At 40.4% G+C, this 27,357-nt stretch overlaps 1 protein-coding gene across 9 annotated transcripts in view; it reads left to right on the top strand.

Annotated features, from left to right (window-relative positions):
- Window positions 1-27,357, top strand: part of LOC133479390 (inositol polyphosphate-4-phosphatase type I A-like) — a 47,249-nt gene that overhangs the window by 3,392 nt on the left and 16,500 nt on the right. For 3 of the 9 annotated variants that reach the window (XM_061776393.1, XM_061776360.1, XM_061776350.1), the window contains exons 2-21: window positions 5,931-6,029; window positions 9,185-9,421; window positions 10,608-10,652; window positions 10,729-10,847; window positions 10,969-11,085; window positions 11,161-11,240; window positions 11,329-11,440; window positions 11,547-11,637; window positions 12,062-12,209; window positions 12,296-12,426; window positions 16,704-16,808; window positions 16,896-17,004; window positions 17,221-17,238; window positions 19,291-19,474; window positions 19,553-19,768; window positions 20,805-20,946; window positions 23,237-23,419; window positions 24,989-25,063; window positions 26,333-26,505; window positions 26,630-26,753. In XM_061776393.1, the coding sequence (XP_061632377.1) occupies window positions 9,316-9,421; window positions 10,608-10,652; window positions 10,729-10,847; window positions 10,969-11,085; window positions 11,161-11,240; window positions 11,329-11,440; window positions 11,547-11,637; window positions 12,062-12,209; window positions 12,296-12,426; window positions 16,704-16,808; window positions 16,896-17,004; window positions 17,221-17,238; window positions 19,291-19,474; window positions 19,553-19,768; window positions 20,805-20,946; window positions 23,237-23,419; window positions 24,989-25,063; window positions 26,333-26,505; window positions 26,630-26,753 (2,278 nt within the window). In that variant the 5' untranslated portion in view covers window positions 5,931-6,029; window positions 9,185-9,315. Of the gene's footprint in view, window positions 1-5,018; window positions 5,165-5,930; window positions 6,030-9,184; window positions 9,422-10,607; window positions 10,653-10,728; window positions 10,848-10,968; window positions 11,086-11,160; window positions 11,241-11,328; window positions 11,441-11,546; window positions 11,638-12,061; window positions 12,210-12,295; window positions 12,427-16,703; window positions 16,809-16,895; window positions 17,005-17,220; window positions 17,239-19,287; window positions 19,475-19,552; window positions 19,769-20,804; window positions 20,947-23,236; window positions 23,420-24,988; window positions 25,064-26,332; window positions 26,506-26,629; window positions 26,754-27,357 lie in introns of those variants that run through there. The other 6 variants (XM_061776419.1, XM_061776384.1, XM_061776410.1 and 3 more) reach the window with 4 other exon arrangements.

The raw sequence follows: 27,357 nt of genomic DNA, 5'->3' as shown, positions 1-27,357 counted from the left end.
ATGTTGAGCTTTTTGGAAGGTGTGGGTCTTGCTACATTTGGTGTAAATGTAGCACAGCATTTCAGAAAAAGAATATCCTACCATCAGTCAAACATGGTGGTGGTAGCGTGATGGTCTTGGGTTGCTTATCTTCTTCAGGACCTAGACAACTTGCTGTGAATAATGGAACCATAAATTCTGCTCTTTAACAGAAAATGTTCAGCCATCAGTTTGTGACTTTAAGATGAAACCCACTTGGGTTCTGCAGCAGGATAACAATCCATAACACACCAGCAAGTCCACTTCTGAATGGCTTAGAAAACAAAATGAAGGTTTTGGAGTGGCCTAGTCAAAGTTCAGGCTTGAATCTGATTGAAATGCAGTGGCATGACCTTAAAAAGGCCATTCATGCTGGAAAAAACTAAATTTTTGCTGAATTCAGACAATTCTGTAAGGCAGAGTGGAAACAAAATATCTCCACAGAGATGTGAAAGACTAATTGGCAGTTATAGGAAACTCTTGATTTCAATTGTTGCTGCTGAGGATGGCCCAACCAGTTATTAGGTTTAGGGGGCCATTAATTTTCTTGTTAAATCATCAGAGTAACTCATTATAACATACACTTATGACATCATTAATATTTATGTAGATGCTTTGTGGCACTCATCATATTTGCTACTCTGCTACTGAGGGTTGAACATCAAGTGACTTCACAACCATTTGGTCGGAGCTCATATTTAAAAAGGTATTGATTGTTATTATGTCAGCCTGAAGGAAATATAAAATACTAACTTTTTCGTATTGGTCGTTAAAGGGATATGCAACTATAACAATATATCTTTTTCTCTGATTACATAGTCAAGACATTATTTATTTTTTCATTTATTTCAACTTACTGTTACTTACTTCCAAAACATATATGGATTTATCTTAGCTGTTAAATACATAACTATAAGGATCTGTGTAAGATATGATTTGGAAAATGCATGTTTCATACATACCGTATTTTCGCGAACATAAGGCGCACCGTATTAAAAGGTGCAGTCTCAGTTACGGGGTCTATTTCTGTATTTAACACATACATAAGGCGCACCGTATTATTGGGCGCAGGCATGGAAAAACATACGCTAGCTTAAAACATACGGTAGCATGCATGCACACTAAAACATATGTTAGCATACATGCTAGCGTATGTTTTTAAAAAGACAGTGGGAGCAAAACTGAGTTCGGTTGTACTTTATTGAAGTATTTAACAATGTAAACAGTGAGTTTGGTTGTACTTTATTGAAGTATTTAACAATGTAAACAGTGAGTTCGGTTATACTTAATTGAAGTATTTAAGAATGTACTCATGTTATTTTTTAATCAATCCTCATCCACACATCCATCAAAGTCTGCATCTTCTGTATCCGAAATGAACACTTGGGCATGTTCTCCATCAAACATGCCAGGTTCCCTCACGTCATTGTCTGAGTCAGTCTCGTTGCTGGGGGGCTGTTCAGCAATGATGCTGGCGTTTTCCTGCTTCCTCAACTTGCGAACCATGGATTTGTTGATCTTGATTTCTCTCGCGGCTGGGATTTCTCTCCCATGTTCCTCCGCGTAACTGATAGCTTGCAGTTTAAACTGTGCTTCGTAAGCGTGTCTCTTTGTAGGTGCCATTTTCCGGGGTCCTTAGCCAAACCGATGTTGTTTTGCACAATGCACATACCGCCACTATATACCTACTGGGGGCGTACCTTTAGCGTCCTCTTTCACGCGCACCCTTCCCCCTTTAACGTCCGCATGCTGTCCTCAGTCACGTCCGCCGTTCCTCTATATAAGCAGCGTGTCGGCAGGAAATGCTCCCAGTCAGTCAAGCGGAGCGCTCATCAAAGTCACACAACATAATTTACAGATTTTGGAACTCTGTGCACACACAAGGCGCGCCTCATTATAAGGTGCCCCGTCCATTTCGGAAAAGATTTAAGACTTTTAAGTGCGCCTTATGGTCGTGAAAATACAGTACATCACATATTAGGGTGGCACGGTGGCCGACTGGTTAGCACATCTGCCTCACAAGTTCTGAGGACCGGGATTCAAATCCCGGCCCCACCTGTGTGGAGTTTGTATGTTCTCTCCGGTTTCCTCCCACATACCCAAAACATGCGTGGTGGGTTGATTGAAGACTCTAAATTTCCCATAGGTGTGAATGTGAGTGAATGGTTGTTTGTTTTTGTGTGCCCTGCGATTGGCTGGCGCCCAGTTCAGGGTGTACCCCGCCTCTCACCCGAAGATAGCTGAGATAGGCTCCAGCACGCCTGCGAACCTTGTGAGGATAAGCGGTACAGAAAATGAATGGATGGATATATCACATTAGTTTTATTAGTTTTATATAACCTTTGCATGTTTTATTGTGCCATAGCTCTTAGCATAGTAATTCTGTGTCCTTGCAAATGTGCTCAGGACTGTTTTGACTACTCCCTGTTTTTCTCTTCCGTTCTCATCCTCTGCATGCACCCATTCCCATAAAGATAAGTTTAAGTACAGCTGGGCAAACCTAATTGTCTGAGAATGTTGTGGGAATGAGAGGAGTGTATTTCTTTTTTTTTTTTTCATGTCTCTCTCACTTCTGTACAACGAAGGTGATTCTTTGCTTGCGCTTCAATAAGGGGTAACAACTTGTGACGAGTTGTATCTTTTCCTCTCTTTGGAAAGATTTCTTTCTTTCTTGTAATAAAAACCCACAAAGACCAGATTGCTTCCTTACTTATTCTGTCAGAAAAAGATTTCCCAAAACAGATATCAAGACTTAAAGCAAGACGTCTATAAGCTGAGGGGGTGTGACACAGAAACACACTGGAGCACTGATACTGTATCTCTCAGGGTCCAGTATAATGAATCATTAATGAGCGTCAGGGGTAAAGGAGGTAGATTAAAAAAGAGTAGTGAAAGCTGAGTGTGTGTGTGTGTGTGCGTGTGTGTGTGTGCGCGTGCGTGCATGTGCGTTCGTTCCTGTAGGTCACTCTGTCATGTGTGCCAAAGATAGGTGCATCCCCTGAAGGGTGGACAAAATATACTGCCAGATGTTCCTGTGGCTTTCATAAATTCATTCATCTTCCGTTCTGCTTATCCTCACTTGGGTCACAGGCGTGCTGGAACCTATCCCAGCTATCTTCGGGCGAAAGGTGGGGTACACCCCGAACTGGTCGCCAGCCAATCGCAGGGCGCATAGAAACAAACAACCATTCGCACTCACATTCAAACCTACGGGCAATTTTGAGTCTTCAATTAATGCATGTTTTTGGGATGTGGGAGGAAACCGGAGTGCCCGGAGAAAACCCACGCAGGCACGGGCAGAACATCCAAACTCCACACAGGCGGGGCCGGGATTTGAACACCGGTCTTCAGAACTGTGAGGCAGATGTGCTAACCAGTCTTCCACCGTTCCGCCTTCCTGTGGCTTGTGTGGAAAAAATAAACGAGTAGATGCTCATAATAAGATGAGGTTACTGTGGTCCCAAGAGTGAAGCATTCTGTCAGTGTGTTTATATGCACTAAACGACATACTTTGTCCAGTATACAGCAATAGTTGTCAATTTATTTTTACACCAAGTACCTCTTAAAAATCCCTGGCTCCCCAAGTACCACCATTAACACCAACAGTAAAATACAGTCGCCTAGTAGGGCTAAGTGTTCATCAAAAACCAAGACTGGTTTTATTCCTTAATAGTATATTTCATATTATTGTAAGCCACTGTAGTACTACGCACAATTTGAACATTACCACTGCTCTCAAATATAAAACAAAATCTGTATTTTATGAAAATTCATTTAAAATATATTGCACTTTAAGGTGAAATAAAAAATTTATGTGAACCAATGTTTGAAAGATTAAATGCAATGTATTAAGTTAGATGCATCTGAACTGTACTCAGGCAGTGATTATTTTGGGTGCCATGACAGGTAGCCTGCATTCCACTAGTACATGAAGCACACTTTCAGAATATCTGGTTTACAGTACAAAACCCCAGCAATAAATGAAATCTGCAAAGTAGCGACCAATTATTTATTAAATCTTTATAAGATTTCATTTCTGCAATTCAATGCCAATTTGTGATACTTTAGAGAAGTGCAGGTATTTTATTTGTCCACCTGAGGTCACCATCCACAAACAGTAAACAAGCACATGCCTATTAAAGGCGGGTGTGCTCTTCTTGACAGATGACAACAGCTCATGCAGACATGGTGTGAACACTGGCGACTTAAGCATTGGCACTGTTCCTCACACTGACAGTCTTGGCAATGTAGTCAGCTAAAGGCATTATGGGAACCCAGAATTTATTACAGTGATGTTTTTTAATTACAGTAATGTAGTTGTAAAAAATGAAGCTAAAAGTTGGTCTTGCATTTTTTCCTGTCGATATTGTTATGAGTGAGGTGTGTCCTCGGGCTAATGTTGGTATTTGTGAATTCCTTTCATAAAACTCTGACAGTGGCTTGTGTTTAAAACAATGGCGTTTCAGTCATGTTCTTTGTATCGTCAAATAATTTGGTGATTTACCAAATGTATGAGTTGAGATTACTCAGTAAGGTTTATTTTTCTGCTAAGAATAAGAGCCCAATTGACCTTATGTAAGTCATTGCTGCCATATTAAAATCATATACCTAAGCTAATCATATAAGATAACTGTATCAAAGATGTGCAGGTGTGTAACTGCACTACACTGACGTATATAAAAAAAATAATCTGCAGTGCACTTACCTGCGATATAGCGGGGAATACTGTATACAAATGTAATATTTCAACTGTGCCTCACTTTGATTAAAAAAAAGTGCATGTAAGTGTAGACTATCCACAAGTATTGTATAGTAGTGTATTTAATCAAACAATTTATATATGCTTTATTTTATATTTTTTTAAATATAACTTTAATAATACTGTATGTTCTAGAAATTTTTCGTCCAAATAATTACTGTGTTATACGACTTTGCTACTGTGTAATGTGTAAGCAGTCGCAACAGGACAGCTGTACCTGTAGATGTGATGCTGTTTTACTGAAGTGAAAGAGTTAACAGGCTGGAGTGTCAGAGAAATAGGAGAGGGGCTGAGACTGCAGCTGTGTCTTTGCGTCGTGATGCTCTCAGCAACGCGACTTTGTTTACATCCGTCTATGGCATACGCAGCAAAAGTAGGCATCCTCAGGTACGTGTGGAAATTGAAGCTGCCATGCAACACTGATTATGACCTCATGTTGGCATCCGGACAGTAGAGGCTGAGCTGTGTTTGGGCATTTTAAGGAAAGTGCAACATCATGGTGTGTGCTAGCAGCTGTAGGCAAGTGACTTTTCATTTATTTATTTATTTCAGACCTGGCACTTTGTTTATCTCCAATAAGCACAGCTATTGGATGTATCATTACGACTTAAAAATACTAATCGGACTTCATTATACAGTGCATATGTGTGCCAGTGTATTTCTTTTTTTTTTAAGCAAGGAAATATTCTATGCCAAAAATGCATTCATTTAGTGTAACATGCTCTCAAGTCTTAAAGCATTTTACTGATATTGCCGGCATCTAGTGTTTCTGCAGACCAAGGCTTCTAACATACACACAGCCCTTTTGCAACGAAAGGAAGTGCTGCGATCTTGAGCAATACAGACAACTACAAGACATACATGTCAAGAAACAAGATATTCCCTTTGAGAAAACATGATCAATCCATGCGTTACAGAGTAAAGGTTGGAGCTTGGTGATGGTCATTATCATGTGAAAGGCTTACAGCTGCTGTCTCTCTCCAGACATCATTCATGCTTTATTGTAATGAGCTCACAGATAACACACACACTGCTATTATTAGTTTCTTGGGGGAAAACACTTTTTTCTCCCCCCCCCCTGAGTTTTAGTTTCGTCTCAATGTAAGATGGCAAGCTAATGTGCTCTAAATCTTTGCTTGTCTTTTCTCATCAGATTGTGACCCCCTCCTTCATCAATTGTCCTCACAATCCTGTTTCAAGACCCCGAAAAAGACTGTGAGGCCATACAGAAGGACATAAGCTGTTCAATATGGTAAGATACTGACACTTATTTTTCATTAAAAAAAACTAAAATGTTGTTGTAAATTAACAATCCAAGTGGCGATTTGAGCTAATTAAAAAAATCAACTTGTACATTTGCCAACTGGCAAAAGACAACCCCCCTGTCCCTTTACCATGTTTGGTCAACTGGACCAGCTCCAAACACACTTGACATTTGACAGACACACACACAGACTCACACACATGAATGAGATGAGCGCTGAAGTCACAAACCAGGTTCATAAAGTCAAACAAATTAGATTAAGAAGGGAGAAACTTCATGACCTCTAAAAGAATAAATGAATCGCAATTTTGATTTGCGTGTACTTTCCATATTTGCATGGGTTTACCATAAGTGTGAATGTGAGTGTGAATGGTTGTCTATATTTGCAAGTGATTGCCGACCAATAAGCTACGATAGGCTGCGGGTCACCCTGGACTCTGTACAGGATAAGCGGAAGAAAATAAATTAATTGTGTCAGGAGTCTCTGTCCCAGATTTTCCATTGACCGTAAATCCTGTGCACAGACACACACAACTCTGAAACGTACACACACAAGTGACACAAGGAGCTAGATTTGAAGCTCCCTTGTATGGCGACTTTTGGCTTTTCCCTTAGCATCGAATAATTTTGACTATTGAACAGTTATATTTAAAAATGTATTTTTCAATGCATTTTGGCCTTGCCTAGTCATCATGTAAACTGTTTTAGGTCTCGAAACGTGTCATTCACAAGAAAATCCTTTTCACTATCAGCCAAAAAGTACTCCGTAGTTAGCCTTTTCCCTGATTCACCACCACCTCACTTTGACACATGTAGCACTTGCAGTTCATGCTTGTTGCCATGATATGCATTTTCAAATGGATTTTTGCGGAAATATCCAACTATGTGATGACTGTGAGCATTTAACCAGTTAGACCCAAATATCCATGTGTACCAGGAAGATTCTCATCTAAAATAAGACAAGTGATGCTTTTCAGTAGGTCCAATTGCCTTGACAAATGTAGGTTGTGTGTCTCAAACTGGGACGAGTCAGCCACCGCCAAGAGATCAGCGTCGACCGGTTATCAAGAACTAGGCCACCAACTATTAACCTAGAACAGTGATTTCCAACCTTTATGGAGCCAAGACACATATTTTACATTAGAAAAATCTCACGGCACACCAACAAACAAAAATGTCACAAAAAGTAGATACATTAATTATTGTATATACTTCCTGACATCTAATAGAAGAGCATTTATTTGTTCAGTCTGTCACCGGCATAAATAGAAGAACATCCATCCATTTACTGATCCGCCTCTCCTCACTCGCGGGCGTGCTGGAGCCTATCCCAGCTATCATCGGGCAGGAGGTGGGGTATACCCTGAACTGGTTGCAAGCCTATCGCAGGGCACATACAAACAAACAACCATTCACACTCACATTCACACCTACGGGCAATTTAGAGTCTCCAATTAATGCATGTTTTTGGGATGTGGGAGGAAACCGGAGTGCCCGGAGAAAACCCACGCAGGCACGGGGAGAACATGCAAACTCCACACAGGCGGGACCGGGGATTGAACCCCATCCCTCAGAACTGTGAGGCTGACGCTCTAACCAGTCGGCCACCGTGCCGCCAATAGATGAACAAAGATACATTATTTCTTGTAAATAAATATTTTTTTGAGCAATTACATACAATTTTATAATTTCCCATGGCACACCTGAAGAGCGCTCATGGCACACTAATGTGCCACGGCACACTGGTTGTGAATCACTGACCTAGAAGGAGAGTTTTAATTGGATCCAGTTTCCCACATCAAATACAAATTTTTTCACTTAATTTAGTCTGAAATAATGGAAATTTTCTACAGCCCCATCATCTACATTGCCACGAAAAAATATTTCCCCCCTTCTCAATTCTTAAAATGTAATTGCCCCTCCTTGTTAAATCATTAACTGTGGCTCATCATATTTTTGGGAAAGCTGAGGTACCGTAAATTCTCATGTATAATGCGCGTTCTTCCCCCCAAAAAATTGTCAAATGTCAATAGTGCACATTATACACAGGTATAGGGGAAAATGAAAAAAGTTTCACATTTTATAAACGTATGCCACCAACTTGAAGTTATGAAAAAGCTGTACCTTTTCATTCTAATATGCCACCGCCACCTTGAGGTTATGAGAAAGTTGTACACTTTCATTCTAATATGCCAGTGCCAACTAGAGGTTATGAGAAATGTGTAACCTACACTTTCATTCCAATATGACAGGGGTACGTATGACTGCATATATGTACAGTTGTGCTCATAAGTTTACATACCGTGGCAGAATTTGTGAAATTTTTTTTTTTTTTTTTTTTTTTTATAAATATGCCTGATGACTGACAACCATCATTAATTTCTTTGGTTATGTTTTGTTTAATGATAATGCTTTTCTTAAATGTGTGACAGTTTAATTTGAAATGTGTTTCGCCTGGCCCTTCATGTTTTCTTTAAAGAACTGTAGCCATCTTACAAATTCTGCCTGGGTAATCAAATATATGAGCACAACTGTGTGTTTTCTCATTTACTAAATAAAAGTAGGGCTGTGAATTTCAAAATAAGAGCAAGTAAATAAAAATAAAGTATTACTTGTTCAAATAAAGTGCTTTAACTTCAGAATAATTATTTGAAAAAAACTAACAAAATACAGATACTTCATGTTTTGATCATATGGGTAGAAGTAAAATCTACCTATGTATAATGCATTTTTACAGCATTATACATGCGTATTATGTTATGCGTATTATACCAGGGTGTGCATTATACATGAGAAATTACAGTAATTTTCACTGACCCCACCCAAGCCTGATTACCTCCAGAATTGCTCAATCAATAAATCACTTAGATAGAATCTGTCTGACAAAAGGAAGTCAGTCAAAAGCTCTCAAAAAGATGCAACAAAATGCCACGATCCAAAGAAATCTTTTTCTGTATCTCAGTTTCACAAGCTCTTCTTTTTGTTGTTGACCAAATCTCCTTTTGTGGTCTAACATGTTCCTCTTTTTTTTCCACAGCAAGTAGACACAGAGCTGTGAGAGTGGAACTGTGATTCTTAAAATGTGCTCATAAGTACATGCAACAACAGCATTGTTCTTTTTGTCTTGTGTGTTGTGTACAAAGGTGATCTGCTTCCATGAGGAACTGTGGATCCTGAAAGAGGGCGAGACCAAGTCACATGGGACTGTGTGACAGTTCGAGCGTAAGGCTGTGTGTTCAGGCCTTCAGCCATTGCCCCCTCTTCCCAAAAAAGCATGGCAGGGGAAAGAGAGCGCACTGGCCGGGCCCAGAGGCCATGGTCAGTCTACCGGGCGAACACATTCCAATTGTCCAGTGAGATGATTGGCTTGGCCCTAGCAGGTAAGGAAGAGAAGATTATGTTGGAAACAAGCACGTTAGATATAACATTACAGTGAACTCCAGCTATCCGTGGGGGATAGGGACCGAGCCCTCTTGCGAGTAATTAACGCCCCATAAAAGGAACAGCAAAGCAACACTCATCTCGTCTAAATGAAACGCCTCAACTCAATTTTATATAATGCTTTCAAAACAGTCACATCTGTATCAAAGCACTGTATAAAATAACTAAACATACACAACATAATCCTAAATAACCAATCAAAATCTCCAATCAAAATATGCTGTAGCTCCTTTCATGTTGGCACTTCGCATACAGGAGGTGCAGTTTTATTCCCATTGTGTGAAGCTGGGAGAGGAGAGAGAGCAAGGTTGAAATCTCCATTGACCACTATGAGGGCGCTTAGATCATAGATGTCACGATTACAGCGTGCATGACGTCACTGACGTTTGCTACAAGCTGAGTTTGAAAGTAAACAAGCAACTGTAGTTTTCTAACAGCCGATAGTTCTTCCGTTTTCGAGTAACACTTACAGAAAGATTGGTTCAATTCTGTAGTCCTATTTAGTCATCGGACTTTCTTCTCACTTCCACATAAAGTACTTCCTTGACACTAAGATGCCACGAGATAGTGCCAAAGCAATGTGTGTGTTTTTCAGCAATTTCCAGATAGGAGAAGAAGAATCACCTTTTATTGTCATGAACATGGATGCATGCACAAGAAATTTGTTCTCTGCCTTTAACCCATCACAGTGAACACATACACATGTTAGTGGATCACACTGGAGCAGGGGGCAGCTGAAGCGCCGTGGGAGCATTTTGGGGTATCAGTGTCTTGCTCAAGGACACCACAGCCATGAGCCCGGGGGATGTTGGCGGATGGTCCAGTCGGGGTCTGGAACCTAGGTCCCCCACGGTGGCAGGCGATGATCTTAACCATTGGGCCACGGTTCCCCCAAAAATCTGTGAATAGGCAGGGGTTACCTATATTCCAAATTTAATAATTGATAAATGTGCTAAATGAGGAAGATGCTCAGTTTGATTAAATTTCAACAATGAAAATTTCTTCCAAATAAATTGCACATTGTTTTAGTCCTGCTGTGGCCATCATGCAATTTTCATTGGTCACAATTTTAAATAAGCAACCATCTGCAGCTGCACTCTTGTGAGGTCTTACATTGTGTTACAGGAAACAGTCAAGACCCAGATGAACCTGTGCTTGAGTTCAGCATTGGTGAGGCAAAGAAACTAAAATTGAATGATTGATTAGTTTAGTGGGGTAATTGTCGACTGTGTGCGTCATTGGGCAGCCTGCACAGAGCTGCTGAATCCTAGCTTGGATCGGAAGCCCAACAGTTTTGTAGCAGTGAGCTGCACAACGCCACCACAAGTCTTCTGGACCAAGCATGCCCAGACAGAAGTCATAGAGGTGAAACTTGTACACACAGGAAGCTACTTGTGACAGCATGTTTTTCCCCAGTGAACAAAAAGGTGAAGGTTAGGTACAGATTATACACATTGTACAAAATGTCACCATTGATTGTCAACAGGGTACCAGCAACCCCATCTTCCTCAGCAGCATCGCCTTCTTTCATGATTCCAACATCAACCATCAGACACAAATTAAACTGGCTGTCTACGACGTGAAGGACCGCTCCCAGGGCACGGTGTGACATCTATGCTGTCAGTCATCTCTACTTTGACATGGAACTGAAAACACTTCTTTTTTTGTGTCTGTTCAGATGTACATGTTGGGCTCAGCACTTTTCCCTGTGAAGGAGCTGTTGCAGGACAAAGACCACAGATTAGAGATGGAACTCAGGTAACTCATGCAAGACATTCTTCCTCATGCAGAAGTGCTCAGGCTACTGAATTGGTTATGTTCTTGCTGGATTGATTTCAACACACAGGTCAGCAGACAACAAGCAGGTGGGCAACATCTCTGTTTCCGCTTGGCAGATGGAGGAAAAAGCAGATCAGAGACTTGTGGTCAGTCGCCTTCCAGACAACATCAATGGCCGGGTAAGACTGTATTTTCAGAAACAGCAATCATTTAATTTTCAGTTTTCATCATGAATTGTGAAGCTGAGCTCCTCATGCTATTGAGCACCTTCATTGTTCCCTGTAGACGGTGCTGTCTGTTGACGAGAGTTTAACAGAGGCGATGGGATTACGAATCAAGTATGCCTCACTGTGCAGAGACACTCTCCTGCGTGCAGGTATAAAGATGTTCTTAGGCAACCTGTCAGTGGAAATGTTTCTCTTATCATCTTATTATTTCACACAAATGCACAAAATGATTCAATGGGTATGCAGGCAAGGGAGAGATGTCGGAGTGGCAGTGCTTTGCCGAAGAGCACTATTATCTCCCCAATAGCTTTTCCAGTTTCTGTATTCTGGCTACATCAGAATTCAATCCTGGATTCACCCTGATCCTTTGAGATGAATTTCCTTTTTTCTTATTGCTACCCTGCTGTCCTCCATCTGTCCCAAACGCTTGGTAATGGACGAATATGTCACGTCACAAATCATATGATCAAGAAGGAGTGTTGATTGCTCCTGTGAGTGTCAGGGATGTGTTTACTTAAGTGATGATTAGGTTCTAAGAAGAACACATCAAAATGATTATTTTTTTCTCCTCAGTATTTGGCGGCACAATGTCCAGAATGTACCGCTTCCCAACAACTGATGCCAACCACCTACGGGTGCTAGAGCAGATGGCAGAGAGCATCCTGTCCCTGAACATCCCCAGACAGTTTGTCAAATTATTGCTAGAGGAGGACGCAGCCCGGTACAAAGACACACGCTTACATGAAGATGCTTGAATACTGTTTTGTGTCTTATATTCGGCCTTAACATTAGATGCTTTCCCTGCAGGGTTGGTGAGCTAGAGGACCTGGGAGAGTTGTCACCCTGCTGGGAAAACCTACGGCGACAGATCGTCTCACACTACCAAACAGTCATAGTCTCGTACCAGGAAACACTGTCTAACCTCAGTGACTACAGAGGTTTGAACCCAATTAGCAGCTGCATTTCACATGTAAAACTTGAAGGCACTCTTCAAATGCAGACCTCGACCAAGGCTGACCAATCCTAATTTCGATCAGTACCAAGCTGTACTTATTAAGGCTCTGATTTACTAAGGTCCCAAAAATCGGGTGCTAAATTGCTTTCACTCTAACAAATTGTGCGCTTTTTCATGACTTACTAAGATTGCGATCTTTTAGTAAGATTCAAATAGTGCTTAAAAAAGTGCTAAACTGCATGTTCACTCTCTGTAACTACAGATTGTGCACGCTGTTGGCAATAGGTGTATAAGTGGTGGATACAAAATTTGAGAGAACACCAAGTGCAGAATTAAGTTTGAAATGATGGAATTGGACGTGTAAGTGGAAGAGGCAAACAAACGTTAGAGTTCCACAAAAAAAATCTGTCACTCGAATCATTTTGAAGTCAACAACTACATACAAGCCATACTTTATTTGATTTGATTGATTCGTCCCATGTGTGTGAGAATTGGATGTATCTACCCATCCTGTGTAACGTTTAAAACTAGGGACAGCACACTGGAAAAACTGCTCTGAAAGAGGCCACCACCAATTGACACCGTCAGTGTTATACCTGACCGTCCGTGTTCAGTGAACGAAAGTTCATAAACTAGTTCATACTGAATTTAGTTATTTTCTGCCTGATGAACGTTAGAACCCGCTCTTTATGGTATGAAAGAACGGTTTTCGAATGAAAGTTCATTTTCATTCAAGAGTGCCAGGTTTTGCTTGAGACTTCCAAGACAAAACCCATCTGGACACACTATATATATATATATATATATATATATATATATATATATATATGCCGTATTTGGCAACCGCCATTCCTATTTACATTCGGCAGGCACGTCGCAGCAGCCTGTGTATGAGAGATGTGTTCAGGGACACTGCGTAAATGGGACCGGATGTGTTCTTTGGTTGTTTTGTAATGCAGTAAATCATTGTAAAAATTGATTACTAAGAAAATTATTTGTATCAGAAGGCTTCATAGATCATTTTACACTTGGCACTATGTGAGTCCCAGGATGTACATGTCTGGAAACAATGAGTCCTATCCCTGGAACAATGAGTCCCTGCAACTTATCATCACGGGGTACAGATACAGTAATCCTCCACTATATGACGGTTGTTGCTATTTTTTTGTGTACATTCGTACAGTATTTTGGTTATCCATTGCTATTACTCTCTCTCAATATATTATGTTGTAGCCTGCCAAGGTAGCAAAAATCCTAGGACAATATATTTCCCCAATCATTCCCCTATCGTGATAAACGAAAGTATCTTTGTTGTGGTTGTTTTTATGCCACTGATATGATATTATAAAGCATAATAATTCAAGTACATCCTTTTTAAGAGCAATTAACTTTCAATTCTAAAGAACATTGAACATTGGCATTGTAATGTAGAACAATCAATAAAATATCTTAGATAAATAAACAATATAAATAAATCAGACTCAGGCTCTGTCCACAAAAAATGCATTTGGCACATGGGTATACAGTCATTAACCAACTGAAGAGACCCAAAAAAATGTCTTAAAGCAAGCCAAATTTGAATTACTTTAAAAAAAAGAAAACACCATACGTACTCGAAAGCATTTGGGTTTTGTCACCTTTTTAAATCAGATGCCATACATTTTAATATTACTGTTATTTTTTAGTCTTTATTTTTATTTATTGTATGAATGTATCCCGGCCTTGCCTGTGTGGAGTTTGCATGTTCCCCCCGTGCCTGTGTGGGTTTTCTCCGGGCACTCCGGTTTCCTCCCACATCCCAAAAACATGAGTGGTACGTTGATTACCCTGCGATTGGGTGGTTCAGGGTTTACCCCACCTCTCGCCCGAAGATAGCTGGGATAAGCTCCAGCACGCCCGCGACCCTAGTGTGGATAAGCGGTACAGGAAATGGTTGGATGGATGGATGTTGTTGTTATGTACTGTATAATTTCAGCTGCCTGTATACTTTATGCTGCCTCTTGGCTTTTGAAAGAGAGATTTTATCTCTCAATAAGCTTGTAACTAGTTAAAGAATGAAATATAAAATAAGGCTTGCCCTCGATCTGCTGGACTGTGATGTGAGACCTTTGCCTGTCAATCCAATGATGTCAAAAATTGGCTCGCTGAAGTCCACTGCTGCCTGAATATTGATGTGTGCCGCTGTTGTTATGGTTTATAAATGGTTAACTTTCCCATATATATATATGTGTGTGTGTGTGTGTGTGTGTGTGTGTGTTATGTGGGGAACACACAACTCCGAGCGCTGGTATTTTAATGATGTCCCGGCGGTCGAGTGAGCTTTTTACCTCCAGCCCTTAGCTTGCTAGTTCGCAGGCTAGCAAATGTACCAAACAGTTAACTTCGCCAAAGTGTCCCAATTGTGATTGTGTTGCAAACACTGTTCTGCCAGCAGCTTGCTGCATCGTGAGCGGTTCGGCGGGTGTTACTACAAAAATGACAATTTACTGAGTCCAGAAAAAACTCCGGTGTCCATTGTATGGACTGATAACCGGTCCCACTCTGCCTCTGATTGGCTAGCACCAATGATTCATACTTTTGATTCGCTGTGTGTGGAAGCTCTTCACAAATACATGTACGCACGCTCACACAGAATGAATGTGCTTTATGTGTCCCTGCTAGTTTTCGTGCGTCACAGCCGCGGGACGCACATCACGAGAACCCTGTGCTTCAGTTAAAACACTGTGCGATAACACTGTCATAATATACTCATTTAAAAAAAATACTATTCAAGCAACAGTATTTATGTTTTTGAGATTGTAGTATGAAAGCTGCAGTTCGCTACTAGTGTGGACTGAATGGATGGCAACAATGAGGAAATTAAATGCCAGTATTTTGAGGGGAATAGCCTGTCAGCAACATTGTTAAAAAAAACTATGAATTAGTTCATTTTTGGAAAGGTGAACTTGGTTCAAAATTTTTAATTATGAAATGTGAACTGAACTAGTTAATTTTTTAAATGGTGAACTGCACTTTGAAGTAGTTTGTGTAGAAAATGAACTTTCCCAACACTGGCCACTGTGCACCGAAATGACCCATGCAAAGAAATGTAGTGATGAAAGGAATTTTTCCATAGGTGATATGGCATGCAATTCATCTCGGTTGATAAATACAGGTAACATTGCGCCTCCCAACAATCTATTTGCATAGACTCTTCCAAGAATGCGCAAAGTGAACCGTTGAGCCGACACAATCCATGGTGTACCCGCTTAGGAGATGTGCTTTCACATATGTTTGCGTGAGAAATCAAGTTTTCGCTGACCTTTATTATCGTATTTTCCGGACTATAAGTCGCTCCGGAGTATAAGTCGCACCAGCCAAAAAATGCGTAATAAAGAAGGAAAAAACATAAGTCGCACTGGAGTATAAGTCGCATTTTTGGGGGGAAATTTAATTGATAAAATCCAACACCAAGAAAAGACATTTCATCTTGAAAGGCAATTTAAAATAAAAATAGAATAGAGAACAACAGGCTGAATAGATTTACAGTATGCTAAAGTAACACATTCAGCTAACGTTACATGACGCATAAACAACGAACTGAGAACGTGCCTGGTATGTTAACGTGACATTAACAGTTATTCAGATAACTATACCATAAAGAACATGCTAACAAGTTTACCAAACCATCAGTGTCACTCCAAATAACTAAATCCAATGAAATCTTCATCCTCTGTGTCACTTCTAAACCACTCCGCCAACTCCGGATGTAGACGATGCGCCGCTTCCTCTTCTACGTCGCTTTCGTCAGACTCATCGTCAGTTGCAGGTACAGATACACAGGCCAAGAGAGAACAAAAATAACGAAATTATATAATAATGTGTTAATAATTTCACATATAAGTCGCTCCGGAGTACAAGTCGCACCCCCAACCAAACTATGAAAAAAAAACTGCGACTTCTAGTCCGAAAAATACGGTAAATCAGGCCCTAAGACTCCAATCTATATAGCATATATCTGGAATTTGTCATGAAGATTCAGCATTCTTCACTGAGAAATTAAGAAAAATCCCAAAAGGTGCTCCTTGCCATTTTAACAAATCTGATCAAATTAAGCAGCATTTTTTTCTGGATCAGCACGACAATTTTATGGCTTTTTAATACATTGGCCCATGCCCCATCCCTCCACAATATTTAGTTGCAATCAGTCAGGTTTTTTTCTTAATGAACAGACCATGACTGTACCCACTCTTGACATTCTCTCTACCCGCTCCCCACTAGGTCCGTCATTCAAAGCCAGCAGCCTGAAGGCCGACAAGAAGCTGGAGTTCTTGCCGACCAACCTGCACATTCAGAGGATGAGGGTGCAGGATAATTTGGGCTTTGGTTAGGCTAAGCTCGCATTTCTATACTTGCTATCAATACTGTGTACTCATGTAGACTACTCACATTTGTTCCTACCTTGGCTCCTAGAGCACACGTATGACATAATCACTGTTGGAGCGCCGGCTGCACACTGCCAGGGGTTTAAAAGTGGTGGCCTGAGGAAACTTTCTCAGAAGTTTGACGAGGCAAAGAAACAGTAAGTTCAGAAATTGTTTGCAAAAGACTTTCTTTTTATGGTGAGATATATATATATATATATATATATATACATATATATATATATATATATATTCACTTAATCTATAATTTGACTGCAGTCATAATTCCTTTATGAATTATTGCATTATTTCTGCATTTTATTTATTCTATAGCTTCATTTTAATAGTTTTGTTTTTGTGACTTTTGTGGTCAGCGCATATGAGGAGGTTTGGTGAGTTGATGCACTGCTCTGCTTTTCTCTGTGTTTGTGCCACAAAAACAAGCATCTCTTCAGTCATCACTCCACATTCAGACACAGTCCATCAGCAAGGCAACACAAGTGACTCACGAGTTTTAGTGTTTTGAACACTGATAAAAATGATTGTTGAATATAGCACTTATCCAGCTTGCTTTGAACAAGAGGTGGGGTACACCCTGGACTGGTCTCAGTCCATTGCAGGTCACATCCATTATAGAAAAACAATCAATTTACACTCCCGTGGGCATCTTAGTCTTCGGTTAACCTGCCATGTTTTTGGAATGATGAAGGAAGCCCGAGTACCCTGAGAAAACCCCCTCTACCATGGGAAGAACACCAGTGAGAAAGCTAAATAGGAAGGCCCATGATAAATCAAATACATGTTTAAAACTATGTCAAAGTTAGGCTAATTTAAGTGTCTTTGTTTTAATTGTCGTTTCTTGATTGCTGTGCATGCCATCTTTTGTGCCTGCAACAGAAATACAAATGACAATAAATTGCATTTTTGTAGGATAGTATAAGATGTCGAGTAGCTTCAGTTTTTTTAATGTGAGGATATAATATATATGGGGTGTCCAAACATTTTTCTTCGGGGGCCACATAGAGGAAAATTGAAGGATGCAATGGCAACTTTGACCTTCACCTTTTATTCATAAAACACTCAAAATCCTATCTATCAAGCAATTACGTAAATATTGTTTATATTAAATAGTTTTTTTTTTTACTGCTATGTCACAGCTTTCTGATAAAGGTGATAAGGCAAGGAGTTGTACTTGCCTTCTCTGAACCTTTTGATGATGATATGGACCATAGATGATGAAATCCCTAAATTCCTTGCAATTGTACATTGAGGAAAACTGTTAACTTAAACTGTTCGACTATTTTCTAACGCACTTGCTCACAAAGAGGTGAACCTCGCCCATCTTTGCTTGTGAATGACTGAGCAATTCAGGGAAGCTCCTTTTATACCCAATCATGGCACCCACCTGTTCCCAATTAGCCTGTTCACCTGTGGGATGTTCCAAACAGGTGTTTGATGAGCATTCCTCAACTTTCTCAGTCTTTTTTGCCACCTGTCCCAGCTTTTTTGGAACGTGTTGCAGCCATAAAATTCTAAGTAAATGATTATTTGCTAAAAACAATAAAGTTGATCAGTTTGAACATTAAATATCTTGTCTTTGTAGTGTATTCAATTAAATATAGGTTGAACATGATTTGCAAATCATTGTATTCTGTTTTTATTTGTTTAACACAACGTCCCAACTTCATTGGAATTGGGGTTGTAGTTTAGAGGATTTTTCAGGATGTTGGGGTTGCCCGTGGGTCTGTATCCCACTAGAATACATCTGCCCCTGCTCTAAGCAGCAGCAGAATCCCATTTCCACATTCAGAACCAAAACAAGAGCAATCTGTATTAAACTGCCAATTTTTAAAACTGTTACTTGAGGATCATTAATGTAATATGTTCACAAATTGCACCATGAATTTGCGTGCGCATTTGGAACTAGGAAGCACACTAATTCCTTGCAGCTCATGAATGGGACTCGCCTATGATGAGTAGTGTATGTCAACAATGTCACCATGACCAAGCATGACCAAGCGTGGTATGTTTGGATAAAATGTGAAACTTTCAACCATTTTCAATCTTTTTAAAATACTTATTTAAAATAACTTTGTACTCTACTGGTCGTTTTAGGCCAGGAAGAAAACTACAAAACAATAATTTTGTACTGTACAGTAAAATGGGTACGTATCGCCTAAAAAAAAAATAATAATAATATTTTTTTAAAACGCTTCAACGTAACAGCGAATCAGCTACCTCGGGCGCCCCCTGCCTTGATTAGTCGAGAATATCGAGATTCCACTTATGTTACGGCCACTAAAAAAAATAGACTGTGGGCTGCAAATGGCCTCCGGGCTATAGTTTGGACACCCTTGCGATAGTTTCTAAGTACATTATACTTTAGATCAATGCCATTAGTCCCAAACAAGCTGCTAAGAACAGATGTTTGCTCTCTGCAGCAGCGCCGTCTCCAGTTCGCAGTCCATCGTCTTCATTCCTCAGGACGTGGTTCGTGCAAAAGAGATCATCGCCCACATCACCACCCTGAAGACGCAGGTCAACTATTATGCCGAGAGGCTCTCTAGAGCTGCGAAGGACCGGTCTGCTAGCGGACTGGAAAGGACACTTGCCATGCTGGCTGATAAGGTGTTTGATCGACCATCTATTATTTGTTAGCACCCACGATGAAATGATAACATGACCACATCATATTTTGCCACTCAGACTCGACAGCTGGTTACAGTATGCGACTGCAAGTTGCTTGCTTCGGCCATTCAGGCCCTGAAAGCAGCACGGCCCGAGTACATCGCCTCAAAATCGTCTCCTTCTGCTGATTCAGATCAAGTAGTCCTCCGCAATGACCAGGACACCCTACTTGCCAAGTGGAGCGGGAACAGCAGTCGATCGTCGCTACATGTAGACTGGCATGAGGAGGAGTGGGTGCGTGGCACAAAAAAAAAAAACACACATGCATTTCATTAGCAGTCTGTATATACAGGTATTCTTTTAACAAATTGATCAGTAAACACACATAGAAAACATATTGAAGTGCATAATGAATTCCTCCCACCACAATGTTCAGTCAGTGTTGCCATTAGCCTTCTTTTTAATAGAAAAATCTTTTTTTTACTCTTCATGGGCTTATTGAAGCTAGTTAGAAGCTGGCCAGCTACTAACTGTAAATTATCCTGTCAGGATCTAGACATGTATTACGTGTCAGAGTACATCTGTAATTTAAGATCTTTTGGTATTTATGTTACATAAAAATCCTGCTTAGTCTTCTACTTTCTCAGGCTATGCTTTTCAAAGATATTCTCTTGGCATATTTTCTCATATGAGTGCAGTTTGTGTGCCAAATTAATCAGCCATACACATTTTGACAAAACAATTAGGCGAAATTCGCCGTTTTGAACTAAAAATAGGCCATTTACGTGAATGGTATAGCTCCGATGAGTTTTTCCTGGGCTGGGGGGTCGCCGTCGCTGACGTCATAGGCTGTTTCGTACTCCTTGAATGCTGGCAGCTATAGCCATTCCACACATCCACCATCCACACACAGATGTAATTGTGAATATTACTCCACGGCGGACTAATATGCGGCCTGAGGTTCCGCTTGTGTGCTTGTGACCTGCTTTGGACAAGTAACAGGAGTTGACGAGACCAGGAAAAAAACTTCAGCCGCTTCTGCTGTTAAGAAGTAACGGTACTTTTACTTCATTACAATGATCTAAATGTTGCCCCAAATTCTCTGTGGGGGCCCGGGGGATCCCCCAGACACCCCCGACAATGTTTTTTTTTGTCAACTTTTTCATGCCTTTAGTGTTTGCATGTCTGATATAGATGTAATTCATCTGTCCATTTTGCTTCGAGTTTAATCCCGAGGGGACATTTATGTAACTGAATGTTGCTCTTTGGATTCAAAGATGAGCAGGCAAATGCGTGATATATTTGTCTACCTCGTTACATGTGCTGTCAGGAGAAAGTGTGGCTGAATGTGGACAAGTCTCTGGAGTGCATCATCCAGCGTGTAGACAAACTGCTCCAAAAAGAAAGGAAGCCAGACGACGCCATTCAAGACAGAGTCCACGCGGACCTGCAGAGTGATTGCATTAAGAAGGGTAACACATGCCCACACAGACAGATATTACACTTAAAGGGGACATATTGTGGAAAATGTACTTTTTAATGGACCACTTCGGGGTATACACCGCCTCTTGCCCAACGTCAGCTGGGATAGACTCGAGCTCACCCGTGACATGAAAAAAAGCATTATGGAAAATTGAAGGCTTGATGGACTTTTTAATTGCTTATATTTAAATAGTTGTCTCTGGAACGCCTACCCACCCATTAAGTGTGAAATTACACAATCAAGTAAATGTCTTGGGAACTGCCCATTTTTTTTATTCCAAGCAAGCCATTCTAATTTACATAATACCGCCCCCACATCAGTATTGCCAATTTAGCAACGTTGTCACTATATTTAGCAACTTGTCCAATGCCTCAACCACTTTTCAATCAAGCAACTTGCAACAATTTTTTTTGTCGAGATTCTCGAGATGCCCATCGAGAGAGAGAGAGAGATAGATCGATTGACACTTTATTTATCCCATGAGAGAGAGCAATATTCACCATTAAACCAACAAAAAAGTAGGAGTACGTAAAAAGAGAAAAAAGCAATACAAAAGCAGCATTTGAGGGGGACCCAATGAATAGTAACATATAATCTAAGCAGGAAGAAAAAGAGAGATTTAAGGTTGTTGCCTCTTGGGCCTTAGCAAATAATAAATAATAAAGTTTAGATACAGTCCAATTTGCCACAGCAGTAGCCATAGAACTAGTGCTAGATTGGCAGCTAGGTTGAGCGAAACTTGCAGACAGTGACCTGTTTACACTGTCTAAAACACTATATACATAAAAGCCAAATGGTAAGCAGAGCCGCCGTGAGTTTTGTTGGATGCACCGATTAGCATTAGCTAATAAAGTTATCAATGTTAGCTTCTGATAAGTGCTACATACCTAAATGTTCGCCAAAGTTGACAACATGGCGGCAAGGAGTATGGGTCTTTGGCGATGTGTCACCTGCATGTACCACATAGACAGATCTGAACACTAGTTGTCAAGTATAAGTAAGCGGCTTATTGATGAAGTGCTGCCTTCACGAGTGACAATGAAATCAATCGGGCTAAAGCGCAGTGGGCGTGTTTTTACTACTGGACTCAAGACAGAGTTTCAACACCGCTGCGTTACAATCTGAAACGTATACGGTTTGTTGCAGGCAGGATTGCCGTATAGTCGCATTTAAGCTCCCCTGCGCCGGTGTACCTAATGAGGTGGCTAAAGGGAATGAAGGAATTTAATTGTCGTAGTGAAACTAGTGTCATAGATATGCACTCCAGACTACACACACTCAGAGTCAAATATTTCTTTTTTTAAATACTTTTTTTAAATATAGGCACATCTCAATAAATCAGAATTTAGTTGAAAAGTTTTTCTTCAGTACTCTGTGATTAAAAACCTGAAGTACTTTTCAGAGGGCAAATTCCAGCCCAATTTCTACTTTAAAAATCACTTTATTTCTGGAATTAATTCACTATTTCGTTTGATGTTGTATTTTAGTTTCTCAATATGGGGGATTTTTTTTATTTGCTATGTGCCATAATCATCAAAATAATACATATTTTAAATACGAAATACTTCACTCTTGAGTGTGTGCAATGTGCCAGTGCATCTCTATAATTTCACTTTTTGAATTGAACTACCTAATAAAAGATTTACACGATTCATGTGTGAGCATGTGCGTGTGCGTGAGCATTATTGACATGAACTCGTGAATGCCAGTGATGTGTGCGAGAATGTGATTGACGTGCTCGTGTGAACGCATTTAAGTAGTGTTAATGAGAGCAAGACTCATGCATATGAGTGTTTGAGTAGTGTTAATGAGAGTGTTTGAGTAGGCTATGAGAGCAAGACTCATGTATGAGAGTGTTTGAGTAGTGTTAATGCGAGCAAGACTCGTGCGTATGAGTGTTTTGAGTAGTCTTTATGAGAACAAGACACGCACGAATGAGAGTGTTTGAGTTGTGTTTATGAGAGCCTTTCAGTAGTTTGTGTGTGTGAAAGCATTTGAATAGTAAGTGTGAGAGCTAATGTCTGAATAATGTCCCTAACGGCCCCTCATAAAAAAACAGCTTGATTTCAGTGAGACAAAAATTGTGATTTAAATGTCTTGTAATTCTTGATTCTTGGCATCATTCTTGGCTTTTGAAGAAAGTCTGTCACAGACATTTATTAAGACTGGGAACGGATTTAAAGTTTGAAGAAATTGAAAAATATGTCTCCTTTAAGTAATAAACTGGTTATGACAAAATCTCTGGCGTCATTAACTTTCCCCCATGTGGCTGTGCAAAGGTGATGGAAAAAGACAAGCGTTCTGGATCAATCCAGGAAATCCATCGAAAGGGTTTCCATCATCGTCTTCCTCATCATCACCATTGCCTCCCCCATCATCATCCTCATCCTCATCATCCTCCTCCTCCTCCTCTTTGCCTACCTTCTCATCTGTATGCCCTCCAAACCCTGAACAAGACAGCTGTAGGTTTATTACACTTGTGTGTGCTTGTTCTGCATCTACAATATGCGTGTATCTATTCCCATGTTTCCCTCACCTCATCCGAGTGCCCTCTTGAGCTGTTCTGGAATCTGTCACTGTCGTGCAGAGTAGGCCACCTCTCTAGAGTGTTGCCAGATCTTCAGCCTTTCCCCAGTGAACCAGAGTCAATTGAAAAGTAAATTCTTAATTCTCAACACAGTACATACAGTATTTGCAAATACAGTCCTTGTACAGTTTGCACATGCACAGTGAAACCAAAGTTCAAACAATCCAACACTGTTTGACAGTCGAATAAATATATTATTAAACATAGGAAATAATGCATAGTGTTTATTTTCAGGATTGTAGAACTTTTTTTTTTTTTGCTTTACAGAAGAAAAAAAATAAAAAAATCAAAAATAAACAAAACAACAAAATAGGTGATTAAAACACAGAGACACTTCCTGGTGCAAAAACTGAGAAATCCGAACTGAACACTTCACCGTTGATGTCTTGAATCAACAATTTTATGCCACTGTCCAGTCAACGAAGACCGACAGAGAGTACAGCGTTGCCAGCCTGAAAGCTTGCATCAACTGTCACATATAAATATAATCAGAATCATCTTTATTTGCCAAGTATGTCCAAAAATGATTTGTCTCCGGTAGTTGGAGCCGCTCTAGTACAACAACAGACAGTCAATTGACAGAGAACACTTTTGAGACATAAAGACATTGAGAAAAACAGTAAACAAATAAAAAAAAATAAAAATTGGCAGCATGTTGCAATGGCATTGTAGGTTAGCTGTTTAAGAAGTTGATTTCAAGGTGTTGCAAGACCGGGATGTGGAGGTCTTGTTTTAGTTCTGGCAGCCTGCAAGTCCTCAAGGGTCGGTAGGAGGGGTACCGGCAATCTTTTCAGCAGTTTTGATTGTCCGTTGCAGTCGGATTTTGTCCTTTTTTGTAGCAGCACCAAACCAGACTGTGATGGAAGAAGACAGGACTGATTCGATGACCGCTGTGTAGAACTGCCTCAGCAGCTCCTGTGGCAGGCTGTGCTTTCTCAGAAGCTGCAGGAAGTACATGACATTATAAAATGAATTTATGTGTAATAATACCAACTGATTTTATTTTATTTTAGTACATGTGGTTGTTATTTAACATTGTCAAACTAGAAAATGTATATGCTGGAATACTGAATAGTGTTTACATTATCTTAGAAAGGTACGGGGTTGGAATAACTCTTCAAAGTCAAATCCTCAGGCATTGCAAGGGAAAAGAAATTAAGTAAAACTTTCTGTGTACAGTTATCAGGGATTAATGGACTTTGCGTAGGCAACCATCATCCGCTGTGTGTCGGTTTATTATTTGGCGAGATAATGTCATATAAAGAATCTGAATGATCCACATCTATTTACTCAAATTTCACAAATTATTTTAATTTTTTTACTACAAAGTCTGGAAACTAGGGTCTGGAAACAGTATGCAATTTTGAAATCTCAAATGTGTAGGAACCTTGTAGATATGTCTCTGGTCCACATTGATTTTTGTGTGCATCTCTGTGTCTTACAGTGCTCGCTAATCATGCCTGTTGCACCTCATCCCATCTTCTAGATGGAAGCCCCAACGTTGAGGAAGCATACCCAGGTAACAACTTTCTTTAAGCATCACTAGCACACCCCAACCCACTGTTATGGCTGTCCTTGTCTTGTCTCTGTTCCTTCTGAATTCACCTTTGATTAAACTTTTTATTTAAACAAAGTACCAAAAAAAGATGAGAAAAAAAGATTAATATCCTGTCATGTACTGCAAATCTGAATTGGAGTAGGAAGAAGTTACAACTTAAATCCTATCCCTTCAGCAATTCATCCATCCATCCATCCATTTTCTGAGCCGCTTTTCACTAGGGTCGCGGGCGTGCTCGAGCCTATCCCAGCTATCATCGGGCAGGAGGCGGGGTACACCCTGAACTGGTTGCCAGCCAATCGCAGGGCACATACAAACAAACAACCATTCACACTCACATTCACACCAACGGAAATTCAGAGTCACCAATTCATGCATGTTTTGGGGATGCGGGAGGAAACCGGAGTGCCCGGAGAAAACCCATGCAGGCACGGGGAGAACATACAAACTCCACACAGGCGGGGCCGGGGATTGAACCCCGGTCCTCAGAACTGTGAGGCTGACGCTCTAACCAGTCGACCACCGTGCCGCCCCCTTCAGCAATACCGAAGATAATTTATTCTTTAAGAAGTGCAGTCCGAAATACATAACGTACATGGGGCATGCTTCAGAAATCATATGACAGCACGTTGCAGATGGAGAATGACCCAAAGCATACTGTGAAAGCAACCAAAGAGATTTTTCAGCCAAAGAAGCGAACTGTTATGCAATGTCCAAGTCAATCACCTGACCTGAATCCGATTGAGCATGTATTTCACTTGCTGAAGACAAAACTGAAGGGAAAACAGACAAGAACTTAATACAGTTGTAGTAGAAGCCTGGGAGAGCATCACCAGAGATGAAATCCAGCATCTTAAAGTTAGTTTGATTTATAATTGTTAATTTGTCCCATTACTTTTGGTCCCTGAAAAGGTCGGAGGCATACAGGATATGCAAAATGTTATAAATCCTACGCCATTAATCTGATTTGTAAATACCTTCAAATTAAAGCTGAAAGTCTGCAGATAAAGCACATCTTTTTCGTTTCATTTCACATCCATTGTGGTGGTGTTTAGAGCCAAAAAGATGAGAATTGTGTAGATGTCCCAATATTAATGGACCTGACTGTATGCATAATTTCCACATATAAACCCAAAATTACAATCAGTAATAAAGTACAAAGTAAAAGGGTTATTGACTGTAATAAGTTCTTGTAGTGGTAGAAATGGTCACTAAATTTGTTGTTCCCAGGAGAGTGGAGTGAGGTGCTGTACCCTCTCCTCACCACGCTGACTGACTGTGTTGCCATGATGAGCGACAAGGCCAAAAAGTCCATGGTCTTTCTACTGATGCAGGACATTGCCCCGACCATCGCCATGGACGTGTCCCTGCAGTACCGCCGTGACATTGTATTCTGCCAGACGGTCAGTTGTTTGTTCAAGTGTGTGGTGTGTATGCACGGATACACAACAACTTGCCGTGTTTGTGTGTGTGTGTGTGTGTGTGTGTGTGTGTGTGCGTGCGTGCGTGCGTGTGTGTGTGTTGCAGCTCACTGCTCTCGTCTGCGGCTTCATTATCAAACTGAGGAATGGTCTACGTGATAATGGATTCCTCCGGCAACTGTACACCATTGGCTTGCTGGCTCAATTTGAGTCCCTACTCAGCACCTACGGTACAGTCATGCATGCAACGCATGGATTTTCTTGTGTCAGCATGGTTCCCATGCGTTTTTTGAGCTTTTGGAAAATGTGTGACTGTTTTAAAGTGATTGAAATACAACCCCAATTCCAATGAAGTTGGGACGTTGTGTTAAATAAACACAGAATACAATGATTTGCAAATCATGTTCAACCTACATTTAATTGAATACACTACAAAGACAAGATATTTAATGTTCAAACTGATAAACTTTATTGTTTTTAGCAAATATTCATTAACTTGGAATTTTATGGCTGCAACGCGTTCCAAAAAAGCTGGGACAGGGTCATGTTTACCACTGTGTTACATCACCTTTTCTTTTAACAACATTTAATAAATGTTTGGGAACTGAGGACACTAATTGTTGAAGCTTTGTAGGTGCAATTCTTTCCCATTCTTGCTTGATGTACAACTTTAGCTGTTCAACAGTCCGGAGTCTCCGTTGTCGTATTTTACGTCTAGTCCCGTACCCGCAGTCTTTTACTACAAAACCATGCTGTTGTAACACGTGCAGAATGTGGTTTGGCATTGTCTTGCTGAAATAGACGTTGCATGGATGGCAGCATCAGAATCAGAAT

This window comes from Phyllopteryx taeniolatus, chromosome 1 (assembly GCF_024500385.1).
Source record: "Phyllopteryx taeniolatus isolate TA_2022b chromosome 1, UOR_Ptae_1.2, whole genome shotgun sequence".
Taxonomy (NCBI): Eukaryota; Metazoa; Chordata; class Actinopteri; order Syngnathiformes; family Syngnathidae; genus Phyllopteryx; species Phyllopteryx taeniolatus.
Note: the sequence above shows the minus strand (reverse complement) of the source record. Positions and strands in the feature narration are given on the sequence as shown.